The sequence below is a fragment of the Elgaria multicarinata genome, chromosome 1 (genome assembly GCF_023053635.1).
Source record: "Elgaria multicarinata webbii isolate HBS135686 ecotype San Diego chromosome 1, rElgMul1.1.pri, whole genome shotgun sequence".
NCBI classification, from domain to species: Eukaryota; Metazoa; Chordata; class Lepidosauria; order Squamata; family Anguidae; genus Elgaria; species Elgaria multicarinata.
In genome coordinates this window covers 134,809,734-134,829,751 of record NC_086171.1, presented here as the reverse complement: position 1 = coordinate 134,829,751, position 20,018 = coordinate 134,809,734, and the positions used below count along the sequence as shown (strand labels likewise).

The following is a 20,018-nucleotide window of genomic DNA, read 5'->3' as shown; positions in this document are numbered from 1 at the left end:
CTCTAAGTGATCTACTACTCTTTCCCTTTAATGTAATCCCCTTACTAAAATGTTTCAAAAGTACCTTATTGTTCGTTGTATTTTCCTAAATCCCATTAGGAGAGGGGGGAACACAGACACAAATATATTCATTCTTGTTTGACACTGCACGGTTTCTGCTAAATGCTTGAACAAGATAAATGTCTGGGAAATGTTTCCACTGATCAAACAAGAGACCTCATCATTATTCCCAGCAATCTATTCCCTGCCCTATTTTTCATTTTTTCCACAGACCTCTTATTTAATAAAGCTTTCATTCCACTAGCGGAATGAATGTTTGCCAGCAGAATGAAATATTTCTATCTCACACATTTAGGTAGATCAGCCACTGATCTTTGGCATCAGGAAAACATTTTTATTATGGAATTCCAAACCCTCTGCACCTACTTTGTTGTTAAACACTACAGGAAAAGCTAGATACTTACTGAAAGTGAGTCTTCTCCAATTTGACTACTAGCCAATGCCATTATATTGGGAGAATAAAACCGCTCATACATGGATGCACCTTGGCATGTATCAATGATAAAAAGTAATTCGTTATACCTGGAAGGAAATAAGCCCTTTTTTATGTCCATCCTTTCTCATTCTGGACCACTCTTCATACTGTTCACTTTGTATTTTTTTACACCCTTGATTAGGAGCCAACTAGTTAGGCATTTTAAACAGTCTATAATTATTATATATAACTATAAATAAATATCATGTGCTACAAATGTTCAGAAAGAAGCTAACATTCCTTTCTAGTGGGTAAAAGACAGGTTTCTTCCTCTCACCCTCCAGCAGTGGCATTTTATGTAGCCGAATGAACGAAAAACTAGTTCAAAGCATCAGTCAAGTCAGAGTCCACCCCAAGCCATACTACATTGTGCCATTAACAGACCATAATAATCTTTCAAGCACCATTTTATCAGGATTAAATGTTACAAATAAGGATTGCAACTTAAAGAAATATAAATCTCTCCCTTTTGTAAGACTCCTGACAGTCCATCGTAACTTAAGAAACAAATTTTATTTGATGTAAATAATTCTCTCATTTATTGTGATAGAAAATTACTTAGTTACTTTCTTTGTTAATTATTGAGTTTTCCCCCAGATTTGCATGTACAGTATGTCTGCTATTTTAATGTGCTCTATCTTTTCAATATGAATATTTTTTCTCAATAAGGTGTATCGGGGAAAATGAACTTTTGAGTAATTAGGAGAGTAGCTGAATGTCATTTTGAAAAGGCTAGAAAATTAGAGGTTTTTAGATACATGGCACACTTTAGTTTCTGCTTTTAAAAAGTTATTCTGTTGTTGCATGTTAACAAAGGCCCATGGATATATTCCTGATCCAATGAAATTAATCTGAAGCAACTTCAAGGGAATAATGATTATGTTAATTGGAAATGGGTAAGCCCACCACTGATTTTCACTGGACTAGAGGTGATAGTAAAAATGTGTGTGTGTTTGTGTTTGTGTGTGTCAATACATGAATTTATTTGGAAAGGCAGGGATAAGAGATTACCTCCTTTTCTGCCACATTTGTTCAAAGGCATCTGCAAGCTCTACATTTGTGATTTCTTCAGAATCCTGAAATTTCAAGAAACCGTTCCCACCATGACCTTGTGGAGAAAAAACATAAAGTAAATTGACCCACTGAAAGAATTTTTCTTAAAAAAACAACCCTCAAAACAATGCATCTTACATTGTATAAACCAACTATGTATAAACACTCCCTTTCACTCAGAATCTGGATTAAAGGAGTTAAGCAGTAGGAGAGAAAGAAATACATGAAGAATAGCTCTGCCCATCAGAGTCCAACCTCAGCAAGCCCATGACCTAGACAAAGTAGGCTAAAAAAATAATAATTAGAGTCCATGTTATTCATTTGCCCCCTGAAACATCACCACTGCCTCTACATTCAACAGCGCCCACCTTGGATGTACTTTGCCAGATCTATCAGTCCCACATTTCCAGCATGACAAGTGAGAGTATAGGATTTATTTATTTATTACATTTTTATACTGCCCAATAGCTGAGGCTATCTGGACAGTTCACAATTAAAACTATAAAATACAACAATTCAGAATAAATTTAAAACTTTAAAAGTTAAAAATGCCATATAAAACCAAAACCTAAGTTACAGTCCAGGAAAGCCTGTGCGAAAAGATATGTTTTCAGTAGGCGTTTAAAAGATGTTACATTTTCCACCTCCTGAACTGCAAGAAGGAGGGTTGTCCAGATAGCGGGTGCCACTACAGAAAAGAGAGTATAGCATATAGCTATATGCATATATGCTATACTCTCTGTGAAGAACGGCCAAGATGGCTGCGGTCTTGTTCAGACCTCCCAACAGGGAGGGAGGGGGGAGTCTATGAGAACAGCTCTCAACATCCATCTCTGAGAAAACAGCTCATTAAGCTGGACAACAGCACCTGGGAAGTTATCAGCCTGGCTCAAGGTCGTGCTAATTGGGTGCTGATTCACTTCAACTGTGGGAAAAGCAAACGGGGGGGGGGATGCGCAAGGGAGGGGGAGCCAGAGGCCTGAGTGAGGCTTGGGATTGGTTAGGACGGGTCATGGTACTGACGGGCCCAAAAAGGGATAAAGGAGTGGGCAACACGGGCCCAGCCATCTTCCCTGGAACTACACACGTGTGGAATGGGAGATCCCTGGCAAGCTGGGTTATGGCTCCGTTTTAGAAAGGTTTTTTGTGTTTTAAGTGCCTGGGCACTCAGGGAAGACTTGTCGCCTTCGTGGCGTGATTTATGGTGGGCTAATGTTTTAAGTGTTTAGTGTTCGGTTGCTACTAAAACCTACCTTATTCCTCTCCCCTCATCCCCCCTCCTCTTTCCTTCCCTTTACATTTCTTTGTTGTGCTTCTGACTGGGGCCTTACGTGTTAGATTTAGTGTGTGTAAATAAACCTGCTTCAGTCCTTAACTTGTGGTGTGTGTGGTTATTCTCCAAAGAGCTGGCTAATACTGTCTTGGTATGGAGTTAGCGAGATGAGGATCTGGGTTACCAAGCATTTGGCCCAGAGCCTACCTTGCAGGGAGGTTGGGTGGACCCCAGCCTTCCTTCACACTCTCAGTATAGCATATAGCTTAAATGCTATACTCTCAGAATGAGAGTATAGCATATAGCAGATCCTCAAAACTAAACTAGAAAGATATCTAAATATTTTAACATGGAGTTCATACCTTTTGTATTATGCATGGGTCAAGGGAATGAAGGACAGGCAGTAGCCATTTTGGAGTGAACAATTTTCTCCAAAATTTAGTGTACTAGCTCTCCCCCTGCTACCCCATTCTCTCTGAAGAGTTCATGCAGTCTCTTTTCAGAACTTCAGTTCTGAATTTGAAATAATCTTTGGCCTATCTAGCTGTGGGCCTTGGTAGACATCACATGCATAATGGTTAACATTCATTATACATAACGATGATGATTAACAATGGCTTTCTGATTCACGGCTACATTATATGTGACTCTTTGCACTTAAAAAGCCCACCAAAATCAACATTTTGAAAAATACTTTTTTTCTATATTTTTAAAAACATATTCAACATTTAACTTGACTTGATAAAACAAAACAGGTTTGGTTTATTTTGCAATTGGTCTGACATCACTTTCATAAGTTTAGTCAACCTATTGGAGAAGAAGCCATACAGAAAGGTTAAGTACAGAATAGTACAGAATGAAACAGCCCTGTTTGACAGATACTGCTATAAATGTGTTCCAGCAAATGCCATGGGAAGCACTGAAGAAAATACAATTACCTGTCATATATATAAGAATATTGCTTCTGTCATCAGAGAGCAGACGTTTTGAGCGAGGTGCACTTGCGGGGATTCTGCCCGTTAATACTCGCAAGAAATTTTCCACGGTAACCTAAACGTAGAAAAGCATCCTTTCTAACTAGTATACAGACAGGGTTCTTAAAAATAATTGCCCAATAAAACATGAACTAATACCTAGTATAGTTCATTAACAGATCAATACATCGGATTGCATTGCCAAACTTCATTATCACCAAGCATGAAGTTTCTTTTTTATTCATTTAATTCAATACTTTTTATTTCTAAAGAGTAATAAAAATTTATTACTGAAACTTATGCTATCTAGCACATGTCTATCACCATTCTAATCTTCCTAATATACCTCCATTGATTTGAACACCTGTCACACTGTGTGGCTTTATCTGCGTGAATCGACTTACGCATTTGCTTAACCAGCAACATTCCTATGCGTTACCATGGCAAAATGTTAATACATATATTTTAAGGCTTAAAATCCCTGAGAGGCTCGGAGAAAATAAGATTCCAGTGGCTGAGGCATCTGATCAGAGATTGTCCATCTGGCCAGCAAGTAAAAAATATATATCCATAAAACACCATGTCTGTAAGTCCTGAAAACAGATTTATAAGGCTCAAAAAGCACTCACGTAATCAGGCTTGTGACAGCTGTTAACTAAAATAAAAATCTCAACACGCACATCGTGACAGATCGATTCCCTTCCAAGCCAGATAAAGATTCAGACATTAAAATTAAACAAAAGCTTCTTGTAGATTTCTTCCTACAGAAGTATATACTTTAATCTCAATGCCAAGAGGATGCATCTCCTGTTTGCTCAAGGACCTGTAAATTCTTATAGCAGGTCCTTTAAAAGATACACCCTGGGTCAGAACTTTATAACTTTGCCCAATTATAAATGATGGGAAGAACATTTTGTATTCTGAAGGTTTTGTTATCAGAGCACTTGAAGTGCTAAAGTGCTCTCATTACTAAATAACTTCCTCATTTTCTATGTAATTTTGAATTATCTCCAGCCTTCCCATTAAGCTGAATAATAGCTCCGACACTCAAGGATGCGCATACTCTCACTAAGAGAAGTCAATTGACCTAAGGCTTATCCCCACCCTAATCTTTCATCATCTTTTTTTCCTGGCACCCATACAGCAGTAAGACCTCACACCAATAAGGAATTCTTTGTGTGATAAAAATACTAATCTGGGCATGTTCTCTCACAAAAACGTATTTTAAAACTGTTAGGCTTGTATTATTCCCCTTGCCTGGTTCCCCTAAAATAAAACAAAATTATCTCCAGGTGACAAACAAGGAAAGAATTGTGAGCTGGTAGAATGTCGATTCTTGGGAGGGAACGGGAAGGGTTATAGAATAAGTATGGATGTGGTTTGTGTATTATAAAATAAATTAATTAAAAAAAATTAAAAAAGAAAGAATGTTGACACCAATGTGCCAAAATAACTAGCATATGTTCTGTGTGTGCTAGTAACTTCTATACTCTTGTTTTCAAGACTCATATAACTAATTTCAAAAGCTGCTATTCACACTTTTGGTAACGAATGTGAACAAAGCTTAATAAAGAACAGTTTAAATATCAATGCAGAATAATATTTACAGATGCTACTTATTCTGAACACTCAAAAATAATTCATTCATGAAGTTCCCCTGATTATGTAATCTCAGACTGGGTTGTAGCTACAATTGTGTTGTAAGTTCTGTCTTATGCTTCATATGCTGGTGTTTGTTGTTTCTTGGAATGCTTGCTGGTTTTACTATCGAATCAGTTTTATTACATGAATTTTATTATTTGAACGTTATTGTTGTACTCCTTGTGAGGCCTCCTGCCCTGAAAGGCTGCCTCGAAATATTATAAATAAATAATTTTTTCAACATAGCAATGCTGTAACACACGACAGCCAAATTGTTATTGTAAAGTCCTCTTCCAAATATTACATGTACTTGTTACAAAAACATGTTAATATAATTCTTAAATGAGTTGTTCAAGTTTTGGGGGGTTGAATGTTGTTCAACACTCACCTATTGTCTCTGAGAGCAAATCCCTCTTGCTTTGGGTCCCAACACACCAAGTAGCAAACACTACATTCAGAATTTGCTTAATACTTAACCTCATAGCTCCTGTAATCCACTTCCACATCATCTCCATAGACATTCAGTTCCATGTTTTTGTGACTAAACACAGTAGCTGGGCTTGGATTCCGTGGGTTGCAGGCCATGTCATCTGCCAGCATCAAGACTATGTGGCTGATGGAAAGGAAAAGAAATTAAAGTTATACAATCTGATTTTGACCAATAATAATAATAATAATAATAATAATAATAAACATGGTAGCCAAACGGTGCACACCTAAAAAGTCTGCTTCTTTTGAAAGCCACCTTAGCCATTTTAATCCTATTTTATACGCAAGACTTTTGGTGAAAAAGCTAACACTGAGAGAGAGAGAACTAGGAACAACCTTTAAAAGTTAATAAGGGTAATGTTATTTGGACAAAGACAGCATAGTCAGTTCTAAAGTTCACAAAAACTAAAGGCAGAATAGAAATAGTTTTGTGTCATTGTTTTTAAAGGTGGCTACCTCACAGTGAAAGTAAATCTGCAAATATCAAGCAGTTGTGTTTGTTCTGCTCATTGGCCTCAGCTTGCTACATCACTACAGCATCACTAGCATGGCATTCGTGTAGGGAGGGAACAAAGTGTAGAACATATGCTTTTTATGTAGGAAGTATCAGGTTCAGTCCCTGGTATCTTTAGTAAAAAGGAGCAGGTAGCAGGTGATGGGAAAGATCTCATCCTGAGATCCTGGAAAGCTACTGTCAGTCAGAACATATTATGCTGAACTAGACGGGCAAATAATCTGTCCAGGTCTAAAACAGCTTCCTACATTCCTACGATGGCATCAGGGTTGAACATTTATTTATTTATTTATTTATTTATTTATTTATTTATTTATTTATTTATTTATTTATTTATTTATTTATTTATTTATTTATTTATTGCATTTCTATATTGTCCAAAGCTTTGGGCGGTATAGAAATGGGAAACCTATGTTTAGATCCATGCTAGACCACAAAATATGGTCCAGCCCTATGTCTCTTTCAGTTCAGCTTGTATCAATAACATTTTTAATGCTTTTGTTTTTAATAAACATTTTGTCCATACCCTCCCCTAATACAAACCATCACACACATGCACACAAATTCGCAATTTCCTTCTTCCAAGCAAAAGCCATTTCTAGGGCCTGAAGCATTTGTTCTAAGACAGAATACACAGACATAATCTCAGCTTCACTATCCCCATTGGTAAAGTCAATAAACCTGTCCAAGTGAAAAAGGAAGAGAATACAAGGGCAGGAGACTGGAGTGTGGGGGTAGAGGTGTCTCTCAACTTTCTTGGAAGGATCCAGAATAAATGTAAAGCACTCAGTACTGTGAAAAATGTCACAGAGAGAGAGAGAGAGAGAGAGAGAGAGATGGCTATTACTTTCACGATATAACTAAAATAGATGGTACAGACAGCTGACGGGCAACATGTAAGCTAGTCCCTGATCACTGCACCAAAGCAGTTTGGCCAGGAGGTGGAGTGGTGAACTGTCAAATGCCAAATCAGTTGAATGAGACTCTGTGAGCAACTATGCACAGTCACACAACAACCCCACAAGACACAGTCTCTGACTGTTGAAAGTGAAACCATAATTTGTGTAGACACATTTTACTTCTTTGGTACATTTTTCTTCTGATTTACTCAACCCAAGCGAGGGACAAGAACAAACACAGCCAGTTTTGTCTTGGCAAAACTTGGGAAGCCTCGCCCCTACCCACCCACATCCAACTCCCCTCCAGATCTTGGGGAAATTTTGTGGCATGTTGTCAGCCTTGGGGACTTACTTGACTAAATTATTAAATTATAATTTGGAGATCTACAAATCATGCCTTTACGCAACTTGGTCACACCTGATTGCCTTCAGGCTCTTTAGAATCCTAAATGTAAATTATTGATTGATTTCATTTCTATATTGCCCAATAACCGAATTTCTCTGGGTGGTTCACAGTTCACAAAAAAATACAAAAGTCTTATAAAAGCAGATAAATGAATTATACAGATTTGGGTGGAATTGTTCCTCAAATATTAGGTTGTTAACCATATTGGACTCTTTGTATTTAGGGAAATAATTTAAGTTTGATAACCTGGAATTTGCTGCTCTGGAACACCTGTCCAACATTGTGCCATTCTATTATGTTCCAAATAATGTTCCAAATAGCCATTATCATTATACTGGATGTATTCCTAATTATTAGAAGCAATCTAATTTTATCCTCTTCTGTTTCATAACAGAAAAGAAAAAAAAGAAAGATAAAAAAACACTGACACTATGGAAAGTGGGAACATAATGCGGTATGTCAACAAGCAAAAATCATAGGCGGTTATGCCTGGAACTAAAAAGCTTTCTCCTAATTGCTCTTATTGTTAAATGGCAAGACAACTTTTCTTTGAAGCTCTGATGAAAACCTGCATTTAGATGGAAAGTCTTATTAATTAAAAAAAAAGCCCTTAATGATCCTAATCAATTAAATTTTAAAAGAAAATAGCATTGCTATTGTTTGAAACACAAAAATTAATACTGGCTGAATTCATCTTTGGTGGCATGATGGCAATAAAAGTGATTTATGGCCCATTCTTATGAAGCCGGAACTAGATATTATGGTACATGCATGACTAACTGCGAAAACAGAAGTCTAGCACCTCCTCTTCTTCAGTTCTTGGAAATAAAAAGTGTGACACGAGATCACTGTGTTTCAAATTTCACCATCCCACCACAGTAGCATTTGGGTTTGGTTGGAGTTCAGAAGTGTGTGCAAGATAGCAACATCACACCAAATGCTGGATTATTTGATGTTACCAGGAAAGAGAAGTGGAGGCAGCGCTGGATTGCACTTTTCAGTGACTGTCGCACATCTCCCATAACAGCTAGTTCCATCTGGAGCGACTATGGCAATAAGTAGGGTTTTCAGATTTCATTTTCAGCATGCTTGTGCTGCCTTTCTGTAATAATACACCCATGGCAGCAAACAAAATAACCACAAAATTGAAAATCCAAAATTGACTAAAATGCAATATATTTCACAGATTTGGCCGGAGGTATCCATGCCTTAGTTACATCATACTTAGACTATTGCAATGTGCTCTTTTAGCTTCTAGACATCCTTCAAGAGTGCATGGAAGCTACAATTGGTGCAAAATGTGACAGCTAGGCTTCTAACCAGTGCACAGTATTGGGCTCATAGTATACTTATCTTGAAAGACCTGCAATGGGTAGTAGCCAATTCCTTTCCAGGCTCAATTCAAGGTGTTGGCTTGAACTTTTAAATGGCTTAGGACAGAGCTTTCCAAACTGTGTGTCACGACACTTTAGTGTGTCAGCTGCAGTGTGTAGGTGTGTCACGCAAACGTGACGAGAAACCTCTGAGTCTATGTAAAATAAGCAATACCAACTTGCATGCATTTTTACGCAGCAAAGGTACCGATTAGTATGGTGCACTAGTATATTCCCCTTCCATCGTATCCGTGTATGCACACCACGGTTGAGGGACCATACAGGTACTGCGCATGCGAAGTATGCATAATTGAGTCAAAACAGCTGATTCCATGTCACTTCCGGTGACGTGGCTGCACCTGAAGTGACGCATTCGAGAAATTCCATGGGTCCAGTTTTTTGATTGAACACTATCTCAACTGCCGCTCGATTGCAGCTCGACAAAATTGGTTCAATGTGAAAAGTCTTGGAAATGTATGTTATCTTGCAAATCATATATTTTTAAAAATATAAATGAAAGGTTTTCATGAGATATGTTGTGTCCCCATACATTTCATTATTACAATTTATGTATGTGTTCGAATCTCTTATAAGGGGTTAGTTTAACCTCTGGTTTGCTAGTAAAATTGAATTACTGTGTCGCAAGATGATGCATGTCTAAAAAGTGTGTCACCAACATGAAAAGTTTGGAGAGCTCTGGCTTAGGACCTGGTATGCTCATCTTATGAACCTGCCGGGGTATTAATATCTGCATGAGAGACCCTTTTAATAGTGCCAGGCGTGTGTGAAAGGATGTCCTCCTGTTTTGCTCCCAAACTATGGAATCCACTCCCTCAAAAACTACACTTGCCCCTTTGAACCCTCTTTGCTTTTAGAAAGGGTGTGGAGATGCATCTTTCCAACACCATTCATTAAGCTTAGAATGCAGCTGTAGCTATTATGAAAGCCAGTGTGGTGTAGTGGCTAAAGTGTTGCACTACAAGTCATGAGATCTGTGTTGTAGTCCCCACTAACCCATCGAAGCTCACTGGGTGACTTTGGGCCAGTCACAGAATCTCAGCCCAACCCACCCAGCAGGGTTGTTGTTGTGAGGATAAAATAGAGAGAAGGATTATGTATTCTGCCTTGGGTTCCTTTGAGGAAAAAAGACAGGATATAAATGAAATAAATAAATATCAGTGCAAAACGTGCAGCTAAGGACATTACCTGTACTGGCCACCTCCACTTAAATTTTAAACCATCATTTCTCACTACACTCCATAAAGAAAATCAAGCTGTGAGGGCCTACTTAAGATTACAGAAGAATCACACTTTTTCCTCCCCTGGTAACAAAAGTTTTCCTTGCATTTTTGTAGTAGACTTAGTGTACTAGCAGCTTTTCAAACACTGGTCTTTTTATTCCATCTATCTCTTACACAAAAGAGCCACCTTTCCTGTTAATTTTAACTGGGGTTTATCAGCATACTGATACTCTGCGATACATCCTGGCATCAGTTTATTTGTATTTCTTGGCATGCACCAAATCTGTGGTGTTCTGCTTGAAACAAGAAAGATCAGGGAGGATAATATTATTGTGATTGGCTAAACTCAGGGCAGCATTCTATTTTACTCTGTGTATATTGGCTTGCATCAATAAAAGGTTTGTTCTCCGAACATACATCCTAGTGATAAGATTCCAAACATGAGACTTCCGCTCTTCTGAGTCACATGGTCACCGGCATGAACTGTGGGATAAGACTGCTGGGTCAGAAAATGTGACTTCCAGCACCTAAACCCCTTCTTTTGTAAAGACAACTGGGTACTTAGTAGTAGTGATTGGCAAAGGGCAGCCAAGGGATTTAACCTGCCTCCAGGAACTTTGGTCTAAGCCCACGTAAAATTACCCTCTCCAATTCTGCACAGCAATATTTGTACTTGAACAAAAACCTTCCCCTTAATCCCCATCTCAGCAACAAGTGTGCATCAAAGTCTGTGCTGGTGACAAAGAGGACAAGGTTATAGAGACCTCTGCCTCAGCTCAAAAAGGAATCAGTAACTGGATGGAGCTATTATTGATCCTTCAGCCCTTGCTCAATCCAAAATATGCCCCCTATAAAATGTTGGTTACAGAATAAACACAACACATATGCTTGAATCGCAAGATATGTGAGCACAACTCTGCAAACTCAACATAGCTTTCCAACTCTCTCCTTCTCCCTGCAGCCCCCTGCGACCCCTGAAAAACCACTCTTGAGGACTGAGGGATCCTCCAGCACAGATGTGGAATGGAACATGCAATATGAAATCGACAGACATTGGGAAGCTGCCTTGTGCACGTGTAAGTGCCTTTTTTCTCACAGCATATCATGTTGGATCCAAGCCATAATTCGTTCCGCACATTTGTAGGACTAAGCTTTAACCAAAATGAAAAATATGATATGCTTGACTGTCCTGTTTCTTACCAAGACTTCAAACACACACAGGCCTTTAAGTTAGTCACAGTTATTAATCCTCTAAAAACTTTCCACTGTAAGCTATAATTAAATTCTAGAATATTTTCTCTCTCAAGACATAACTCTTTAGACAAAGTAATCTACTTTTAATCTATGAAAAACAATGATAAACCCTTCCAGTTTGAAGTATTAATCAGGAGATCAACCTTCAATATGTAGAGGTCAACATCTTGAAGTGGCCTTTGCAAGTGAGGCCTTGGTATTTGCTTGTTGCTTTAAGGCAGTGAGGCAGTGCCCAAACGATCCGTCTGCCCATCCCCTCACTCTCACCCATGGAAGAAAAGAGAATACATTGGAGAGAACAGTGGGTGAACGGACCACTAGAACACAAGAGTGGGAAGCATCACAAGCCTCAGAGGTCTTAAAGCAAGAGTGTTCAGGGGACCTTTAAACAAATATGTTTAACTAACATATTAAAATCTCACCACATAGGGTTGCATCAAGAATCCAGCCTTTCTCATCTAAATGCATATAATCAAACAGTATTGGGCTGCCAATATCTGTTATTTGGGGAATTAGTTTGGACTTAAACTAATCGCTCTTAATTAAAGCTGTCACCCAGTTAAAAAGTAATAATAATCAATGGTCATGCTTCTGACAAACTAACTTATTAAAATAATTACTACATTATTTCAAGGTAGAAGAAATTTTGAGATGATAATCAAAATGTTAAAAACATCTGTTATTTGGGAAATCCCCTCCGGGTATATTCACAATATTGTGTCATTATATTCAGGATTAATTGATCCAGAATGAGTGCTTCCCCACTTTATCCTAGCTGTAATCATAAATGACAGACTTGAAGTAAACAAAGCTTTAGCCAAAAACATTTGAGGCAGAAGTCATATTACCAGTTTACATAAACATCTTCTTGCACTGTCATCTGTTTAAGCTTATATTTCAACCCAAAACCAAGAAATAACTAATCAATTGGGATAAGTAAACTGGTGAAAATAAGCTATATCCAAAAGGCTTGTTAATGCTAATTTACTTCTAGAGGCTAAAAACATACAGTCATCATACATTGGCAAAAAATCTAACCAAAGCGTACAATTTTGTAATTCAATACCAAAAGTAACCAAATGCATCTCAACCATAGGTCATCTTCAGTGCTCTAGTAAGGTAAAAGGTATATAAAAAGGCATGGCCTGCAAGAGGACCAATTGTGAAAAATAAGATATGATGGGTTGTAAAGGGCTGGAAGAGTGAATACCTCAAGTTTAGAGGCTGCATGAATTGAACCCTCATTCATGGAAAGGAGAAGGGCTATGGCTCAGTGGAAGAGCACATTTATTTTTTATCCTCATTTTGTCCTTGAGTGCAGCATTCATCCTGACCTTAGAATAAAGTATATCTTCCATTTATTCAATCCAGTGAAGGGAAGGTTTTCCTTTGCGCAAATGTGTTTACTGATTGATGTTAATAAATATGCAACAGTGAGAACAGCCAAATTCCTTGGGTAAAATCCAATGTAAACCCTGCTGAAATGAATGGGACTTAAATAAAGATTAACTTTATTCCCATTTATTTCACTCGGTTACTCTAAGTCAGGCTTATGCTGGATGTTACACCTATTGTTAGCACTCCAGTAGCATGCAAAAGCTAAAGGAATAATTGTGAAACACTAGAATCTTTTTCTCTGGTCCTCTTTCAGTGAAAAGAAAACAAAGAGCACAGCCCCTGTTATCTACACAAAAAACACTGAAATAAATAGGAGCAGCAGAAGGGCATAACTCGCTCTTGTGCATGTCAAGTTCATTTCTGGGGAACATGGGCAGATTTGAACAATGGTATCGCAAATGCTGAATTTAGCTCTTCTCTTTTCTCTCCGAAGTCAACTCTCCAAATTTTCATACCTGTCAGGAATTCCTAGTCTCTTGACGCTTCTGTAAACTGAAAGAGTATTGGCCACATGACGGTAGTTAAACCAGAATCGAGATGTGCACACCTAAAAGGATTAAGAAAAATATGTATGTATTATTGGTATTATTAATTTAAAACGTTATCCGCCTCTAAGGAGGTTTTCCACTCCCAAAGCTGCTATGACATACAGGGGATTTTCTCTCTAGCGCTGCCATCACTTATGGGGAAACTGTTCCTTCGCTGGGCAATTCCACCCTTGGTATTTCTTATTTCCAGCAAATACTTATATTTCAAGGCCTTAGGAACTGTCTGCAACTATAACTCAAGATTCCTCAAGCTGACCCTTTTCCTCTGCCATCAAGTATCTTCGAATACTTTCAAACTTCCAGGAGCCAGAGGTTAAGGCATGAGATGGGCACCAACACTCAAAAACAGATGAACTAATAAACAAATTAGAGAACAACTGTATAGTACCCGGGTGTGGGGGGGGGGGAGACCATAGGATGGCTCAGGAACCCCTCTGAGGTTGGAGAGAGCATTCTGACGACAGAAGGGGGAGTCAGAGATCCAAACCCCTGCCCCTCGCAGCCAATGCAGAAAAAACAGATTGGAAAATCAACCTCAGAGGAGGAGGAAAGGGGACAATCTGGTGGACAGAGAAGGCAGGAGACTAGAGAGGCCAGGACACAAGTTATCCTGAGGGTCCTGCAGACTCTTCCCTCCCCTTCAGAGTGCCCTCACTGGACAGGCTAATATCCAAGGGTTAACTATTCACTTTCTCCTCCGCTAGTCTTTCTACAACATCCACAGCAGACCTTCTTCCCCATTCTCCACAGACTAACTGACTCATCTGTCAACTACTTACCTGTCCTTTCCAAACCGCTTTTTTCCGCCTAGCTAGAATTCCCAGCCAATCAAAATTGAATTTACCTGATTCAGGCCCTATCTGTAAATATTCAAAATGTCTCTCTCTCCCCTTTCAAAATGCCACTAAGCATCTACTATACAGGCCTTTAACACAGTAATAATACTAGGCCTTAGGCCACACAAAGGAAACATTACAGAGGAACAAAAGCATATACATGGCATTTCTTCACAGCCTCTTAAAAATAAGATTCAAGGCAATTTACAACCAAAATTTAAAACAGTTACACCAATTATCCATACTAAAATACAACCACTTCTTAAAACTAGATCAGTGTCAACCACAAACAATTATATATGTATAGTAAGAAAAAGCAGTGGAATTAAATGTTTGGCTGTAAGCCAACAGAGCTACATGGGTGCAGAAAAAATAATTGTGTATGATGTTGGTTTTCTTTGAAGTTTTCAGGAAATGCTTGTTACGATTAAGGAGCAAGCCTCATTTCAAACTGATGAAAAGTTTCACTCTTCACTAGTACAAGTTCGTGCAGTAAAAACTCAAAAGTATCTGTGCTCAGTGTGCAGTTTTCCATGTGCACAGACTGCAATGAAGCTATAGTGTACACACAGCTTTAAATTAAATCAAACCAAAATGTTATTTGCACCAAGCCACTGGCCATTGCAATTTAGAACAATTAACTGAACATAAGGCATAAAACAGACAATAAATGTCCAGAGTTCAAGAAAAAACAAAGTCCTTAACATAAAAAACTCAGTGTCTCCAAACAAATAAACCATTAAATATAGTTAAGACTAAAATTATATAATTTAAAACTCAGGGTGCAATTGCTGCCCTCATTTTAATAGCAACTGCTAAAAATTTCGCAGTTTTTGCTGTAACCATCCTGTTGCAATCCTCAAGAAAAAGTTCACATAATAATCAGTTGAACACCCTGGATAAGGCGATAATAAGGGGGTTACTAACTCTTCATGAGTATTTCTGTACAAAGAACAAAATAGCAGCACGTGGGCAATGGTGTAGATGTTACCATCTCCACAGATACATACTCGATTATGGTATGGAGTTCTCCTAAAGCGGCCTTCTAGAACCACAGAAAGAAGCACATTGAGATGTGCTCTTGAAAAGGCAGTTCTATGTTTAGGGTTTGTGAGCTGCTGAAAATATAACGGTGTCTTATCTGCAGGACTAAATGAGGACAGTTTAAGATTAGGACTCAACTTCCTCATTGCGGAATTCCGATGTCCAATAAGCGCTGTTTCAGAATTTCTTTAGCATTGGGAAAACCTAGACCTAAACACACAGCTTTACTAAGCTGCAGTTTAGATTAATACTAGGGATATTTTTTCTCATTAGCTTTTATTTTTTAAAAGCACTGGTAACAGATACTGATTTAAAAGTGTTTAATTGCAATTGTTTAAGCTTCTCTGCTGCTTTGTGGTCTGGGATCCAATTCAATCCATTCCAATCCACCAACCCTGTGCAAAAGGCAAAACCAATTCCATGCACCAAGAGGCAGGCAATATTTCTTTCTGGTGGCAGCCACTTACACAGGAAGTGAACAGAGAAGAGAAAAGTTTTAGAAACTTACCAAAACTGCCCAGTTGTTTGTATGTCCACTTCTAAAAAACTGTTCTGCTTGATCCTGAAGGGAATATGTACAAAATAGTTGTAGGATAACAAATACGCAATAACATTGATTGTTGTTTAATTGAATCATATCTGGAAGGATTTATATCCTTTATAATCAGTTTATTAAAATCAGTTTATTAAAAGCTAAAAAATCTAGCAGTAGTTCCAAGAATTCCAGTGGATCCAATTTTATGAGTGACAGTACGGGTAATTCCAGGATTCAGAATAAAAAACAAAACAAACACTTAAGAACCAAATTAAGAATCCAGTTCAGCCAGGGAGCCAAATAATCCATTTTAATGGTGGTCAGACATAAAGATGCACATAGCTTCATCATGTGAAAAGTTGATGATTAGGATGGAAGAAGCAGTAAAAATGTACAGTGTGCATAGAAATAAGCAATGAGAATTCTCGAAAGGCATTGCTTGACTAGAGTTATAAGATTTCCAGAACAGCCCTCTGCTACCTAGCACGAGAAGTCACTGCCTCCTATTGCTTCTTTGCCCTCTTTTTCACCTGTGCGGTGAAGAAGAATGGGCAAGGAATGGATTTTGGATAAATAGTATGGGTCATTGAAATTTTGGACTAGGATGGTGGAAACCAGGGGAGAATACTGGGTGTTGTTTTAATTGCCTGATTAATTTGCCGATGAGCACCCCCTGATTACTTTGAAAGTCCCTGTACTTTGAAAGTCCCTGTACAGGCATGTTAGAGAATAAATCCCATCGGATGCATAAGGGTACAGTGTCCATGGCTTTGCATAGCTCACTTTCCCTCCCCTTTGGGGTGTCACCTCTCTTTGGGGGTCACGTGGCAGGGGAGGACCCAGTGAACGAGAGGAACAGCCACTGCCTCCGCTTGTTCAGGTGCAGATCAGCATGGAGGATTACGGTTTACTGTATGAGCCACTACTTGCCAGCACTTTCCCTGTGCGAACCCGCCGCACTGGCCAGGATCGGACCGGCAGCTGTAGGGGAACAGTCCTCTCCTCTGAGCCACCCAGGTTGGGGAGGACAAGCAGCCAGGAAGAGGCGATAACTCCCCATCTGCGAAAAGCCATGGGAAGACGGTCAATCCTCCTTACGCCCAGGTGTAACCCACTACTACCCTCTTCTTCACTTTCTGTCCTGTAGGATTGGGTGGAGGGACGGGGTGGGGAGGAGTGAGGAGGATCAGGACCCTTCCAAGGCAAGTTCCATAAGCTAGAACCGGCTCTGGTACACACGGAACTACTCTTTCACAGGATTTCACAGGATGCGTTTCCATCATTATCGTTATCATTGTCTGTTATCGTTTGTTGTGCTTAGGTTTTCTTTTTGGCCGGAAAGCGTCAGGCCGGTTTCAACCAAGAAGAAATTGCTCCAGGGTCACACAAACTTGCTCATAAGAGCAAAAGAGGGCCACTGGAAACGATTATCCAAGGGTTGCGTCCAACGTTAGTCCGATTTAGAGTAGAGCCATTGAAACAGAAAGCTCTGGCGTGGGCTGGTCCATGAAGTCACGACGAGTCGGAAGCGACTGAACGAATAAACAACAACATTGAAACGAATGGGACAAGTTCGCCATGGCTGCTTTGAGTCCCATTCATTTCAATGGGTCTACCCTTAAGTAGGACTAACATTGGACAAACCCTCGAAGAGAACACATACGCACAGCGGGCAAGGAAAAAAAGACTTTTATCTCCCCGGGGGGCAAGTCGCTAAGAGAGCCATCCCCACACCCACCCCGTCGCGTACCTGTATTCCATCAGCGATCCCTAAACTACAGCAGCTCAGCAACAGAGCTATTACTGTTACTGGAGAAAGGCAACAGCGAGCCACGATGGAGGCAGCCATATTAAACAGCTCTCGTGAACAGGAAGAAGGAGCCGCATTGGCTGCAGGCCGCTACGAAACTCCTCCTCCTGTTCTTCTTAAAGCCCACGATGCCGGCATGAAAAGCGCAGCTGGCGTTTAAATGCGTGCTTCTCCTCGCTGGTCCGATTTCCAGGTGCTATTAAGTAACGATCATCAATTCAAAGCCGAGGATGCTGAGTAGATCGTAAGGATCATTGCGATTCTGGACTGGAGGAAAGGAGGATAAGAATGATATTGGGGGTTGTTTTAATTTCCTGATTGGTTTGCCTGATTAGTTTCAAAACCCATGTGTTTATTACTTATCCTGTTGACACAGGATGAGACTCAATCCAGACAAAGATGTAGGTATGTTAGTGGGTCGTTTGTCTGCCCAACTAATTGATGCTCAACCCATTCCGGAAGGGGTTTCACTCCCCCCACAAAGGATTAGGTTTGTGCCTGCTCTTGTATCCAGCATTTAGAGGAACAGGTGGACTCAGTGGCATAGAGAGTATCTTTTATCAGCTTAGGCTGTTATATCAAGGATGTCCTTTTCTGGACAAAAATACCCTAGCTATAGTTATCCATGCTCTGGAAACCTCTTGTCTGGATTATTGCAATGTGTTGTAAGTGAGGCTGTCTTTGAAAATGGTCCAGAAACATCAGTGGGTCCAAAATAGGACAGTGAGCTTGTTAATGGGCACTGGTCAATATTATGCCAGTACTCTTCCATCTGCACTACTAGTCCACTTCCAGGCCTAATTTAAAGCACCAGTGTTAACATTCAACACTCTAAATGGTTTGGGGTTATATTACCTTTAGGATCATCTCCCATATATACCTGCCTGGACCTTAAGTTCATCTTCAGGGTTCTTCTATGGGAACCCCACCAAATGAAGTTAGTGGCTACTAAGAAGAAGGCCTTTTCTATTGTGGTAACCCAGTTGTAGAATGAGCTCCCCACAGAGGCCCTCCTTGCGCCTACATTGTGGTCTTTCCAGTGCAAGTGAAGAGCTTGTTTTTCAAAGCATTTTAAATTTTTGCATTGCTGCTAGGTTTCATTTTTATTTTTAGTTTGGTTTTGTACTGTAATTTTAAACTTTTATATTATGTTTTATTGTGTGGTTTTAATTGTAAACCACCCAGACAGCTTTGGCTATTGGGCAGAATAGGAATGTAATACATAAATAAACAAAATAGACACATACTGGGAAATAAGCCCCACTAAAATGCATAAGGGTGGGGCAGCCTGCTCCAATCTGGTGCCTTACAGTGTTTTAAACTTCTACTCCCATCATCTGCAGCCAGCATTGGCTAGTGGTCAGGGAGGCTGTGAATTGTAGTCCAAAACATCTGGAGGACATCAGGTTGAGAAAGATAAATCCTTTTTATATAGAATTATGTTTAGCACACTAATTTCTTTTCTAGACTGGCTCACCAGCCCAGACTCAAGCATTCCACGACAGAAATACAGTGCAACCCAATCCTATTTATGTTTACACAGAAATAGCTCTCATCTGTGTGCAATGGAGCTTTTGTGCAATAAAATGAGGAATGTGTAGTGAAAAACCAGGATCAAGATACATACTGTAAAATAGGATTGTTCTCATCTATGACCCTTCCAAATAGTTGCAAAACTGACCAAAATGATAAACACAGCTTTTTTTCTGGTATAGATATACATTGAAGCTGTAAACATCTCTTGTTATTTCTGTGCCCCCTACAGTTGTTCTTAAAGGCAGAAATCCTGTGTCTATTCAAACAGTTGACAATCTTACCTCAAAGGAATGTTGTGATGCAGGGATGGGCAACTTGTGGCCTTCCAAATATATTTGGCTTACAGTTCCCATCATCCATTACCACTGGCTACGTTGGCTTGGGCTAGCGGGAGTTGTAGGCCAAAACATCTGGAATGCCACAAGTTGCCTGATATAATGAATCCATTGTGAACCGCCCAGAGAGCTTCAGCTATTGGGCAGTATAAAAATGTAATAAATAAATAAATAATGCATGAAATAAGAGCTGGAGTTAACTGCATATGATACCAAAGGTGCTAGCTCCACATATTTAAGAACCATTTAGGGTGACCAGATGCCACCTAACACACCTATACTTTTAAATGGTGGTATTGAAAGAGACTCGCTGCATTTGGATGT

The 20,018-nt window shown here is 39.4% G+C and overlaps 1 protein-coding gene across 1 annotated transcript in view; it reads right to left on the bottom strand.

Moving 5' to 3' along the window:
• PIGK (phosphatidylinositol glycan anchor biosynthesis class K) overlaps window positions 1-17,882 on the bottom strand; it is a 120,859-nt gene extending 102,977 nt beyond the window's left edge. The window contains exons 1-7 of the mRNA XM_063137268.1: window positions 17,764-17,882; window positions 15,987-16,040; window positions 13,506-13,597; window positions 5,954-6,089; window positions 3,800-3,911; window positions 1,547-1,643; window positions 465-582 (exon numbers count right to left, since the gene is read on the bottom strand). Coding sequence (XP_062993338.1) covers window positions 465-582; window positions 1,547-1,643; window positions 3,800-3,911; window positions 5,954-6,089; window positions 13,506-13,597; window positions 15,987-16,040; window positions 17,764-17,862 — 708 coding nt within the window. The 5' untranslated portion in view covers window positions 17,863-17,882. The remainder of the gene's footprint in view (window positions 1-464; window positions 583-1,546; window positions 1,644-3,799; window positions 3,912-5,953; window positions 6,090-13,505; window positions 13,598-15,986; window positions 16,041-17,763) is intronic.
• Between the last annotated feature and the right edge of the window lie 2,136 nt (window positions 17,883-20,018).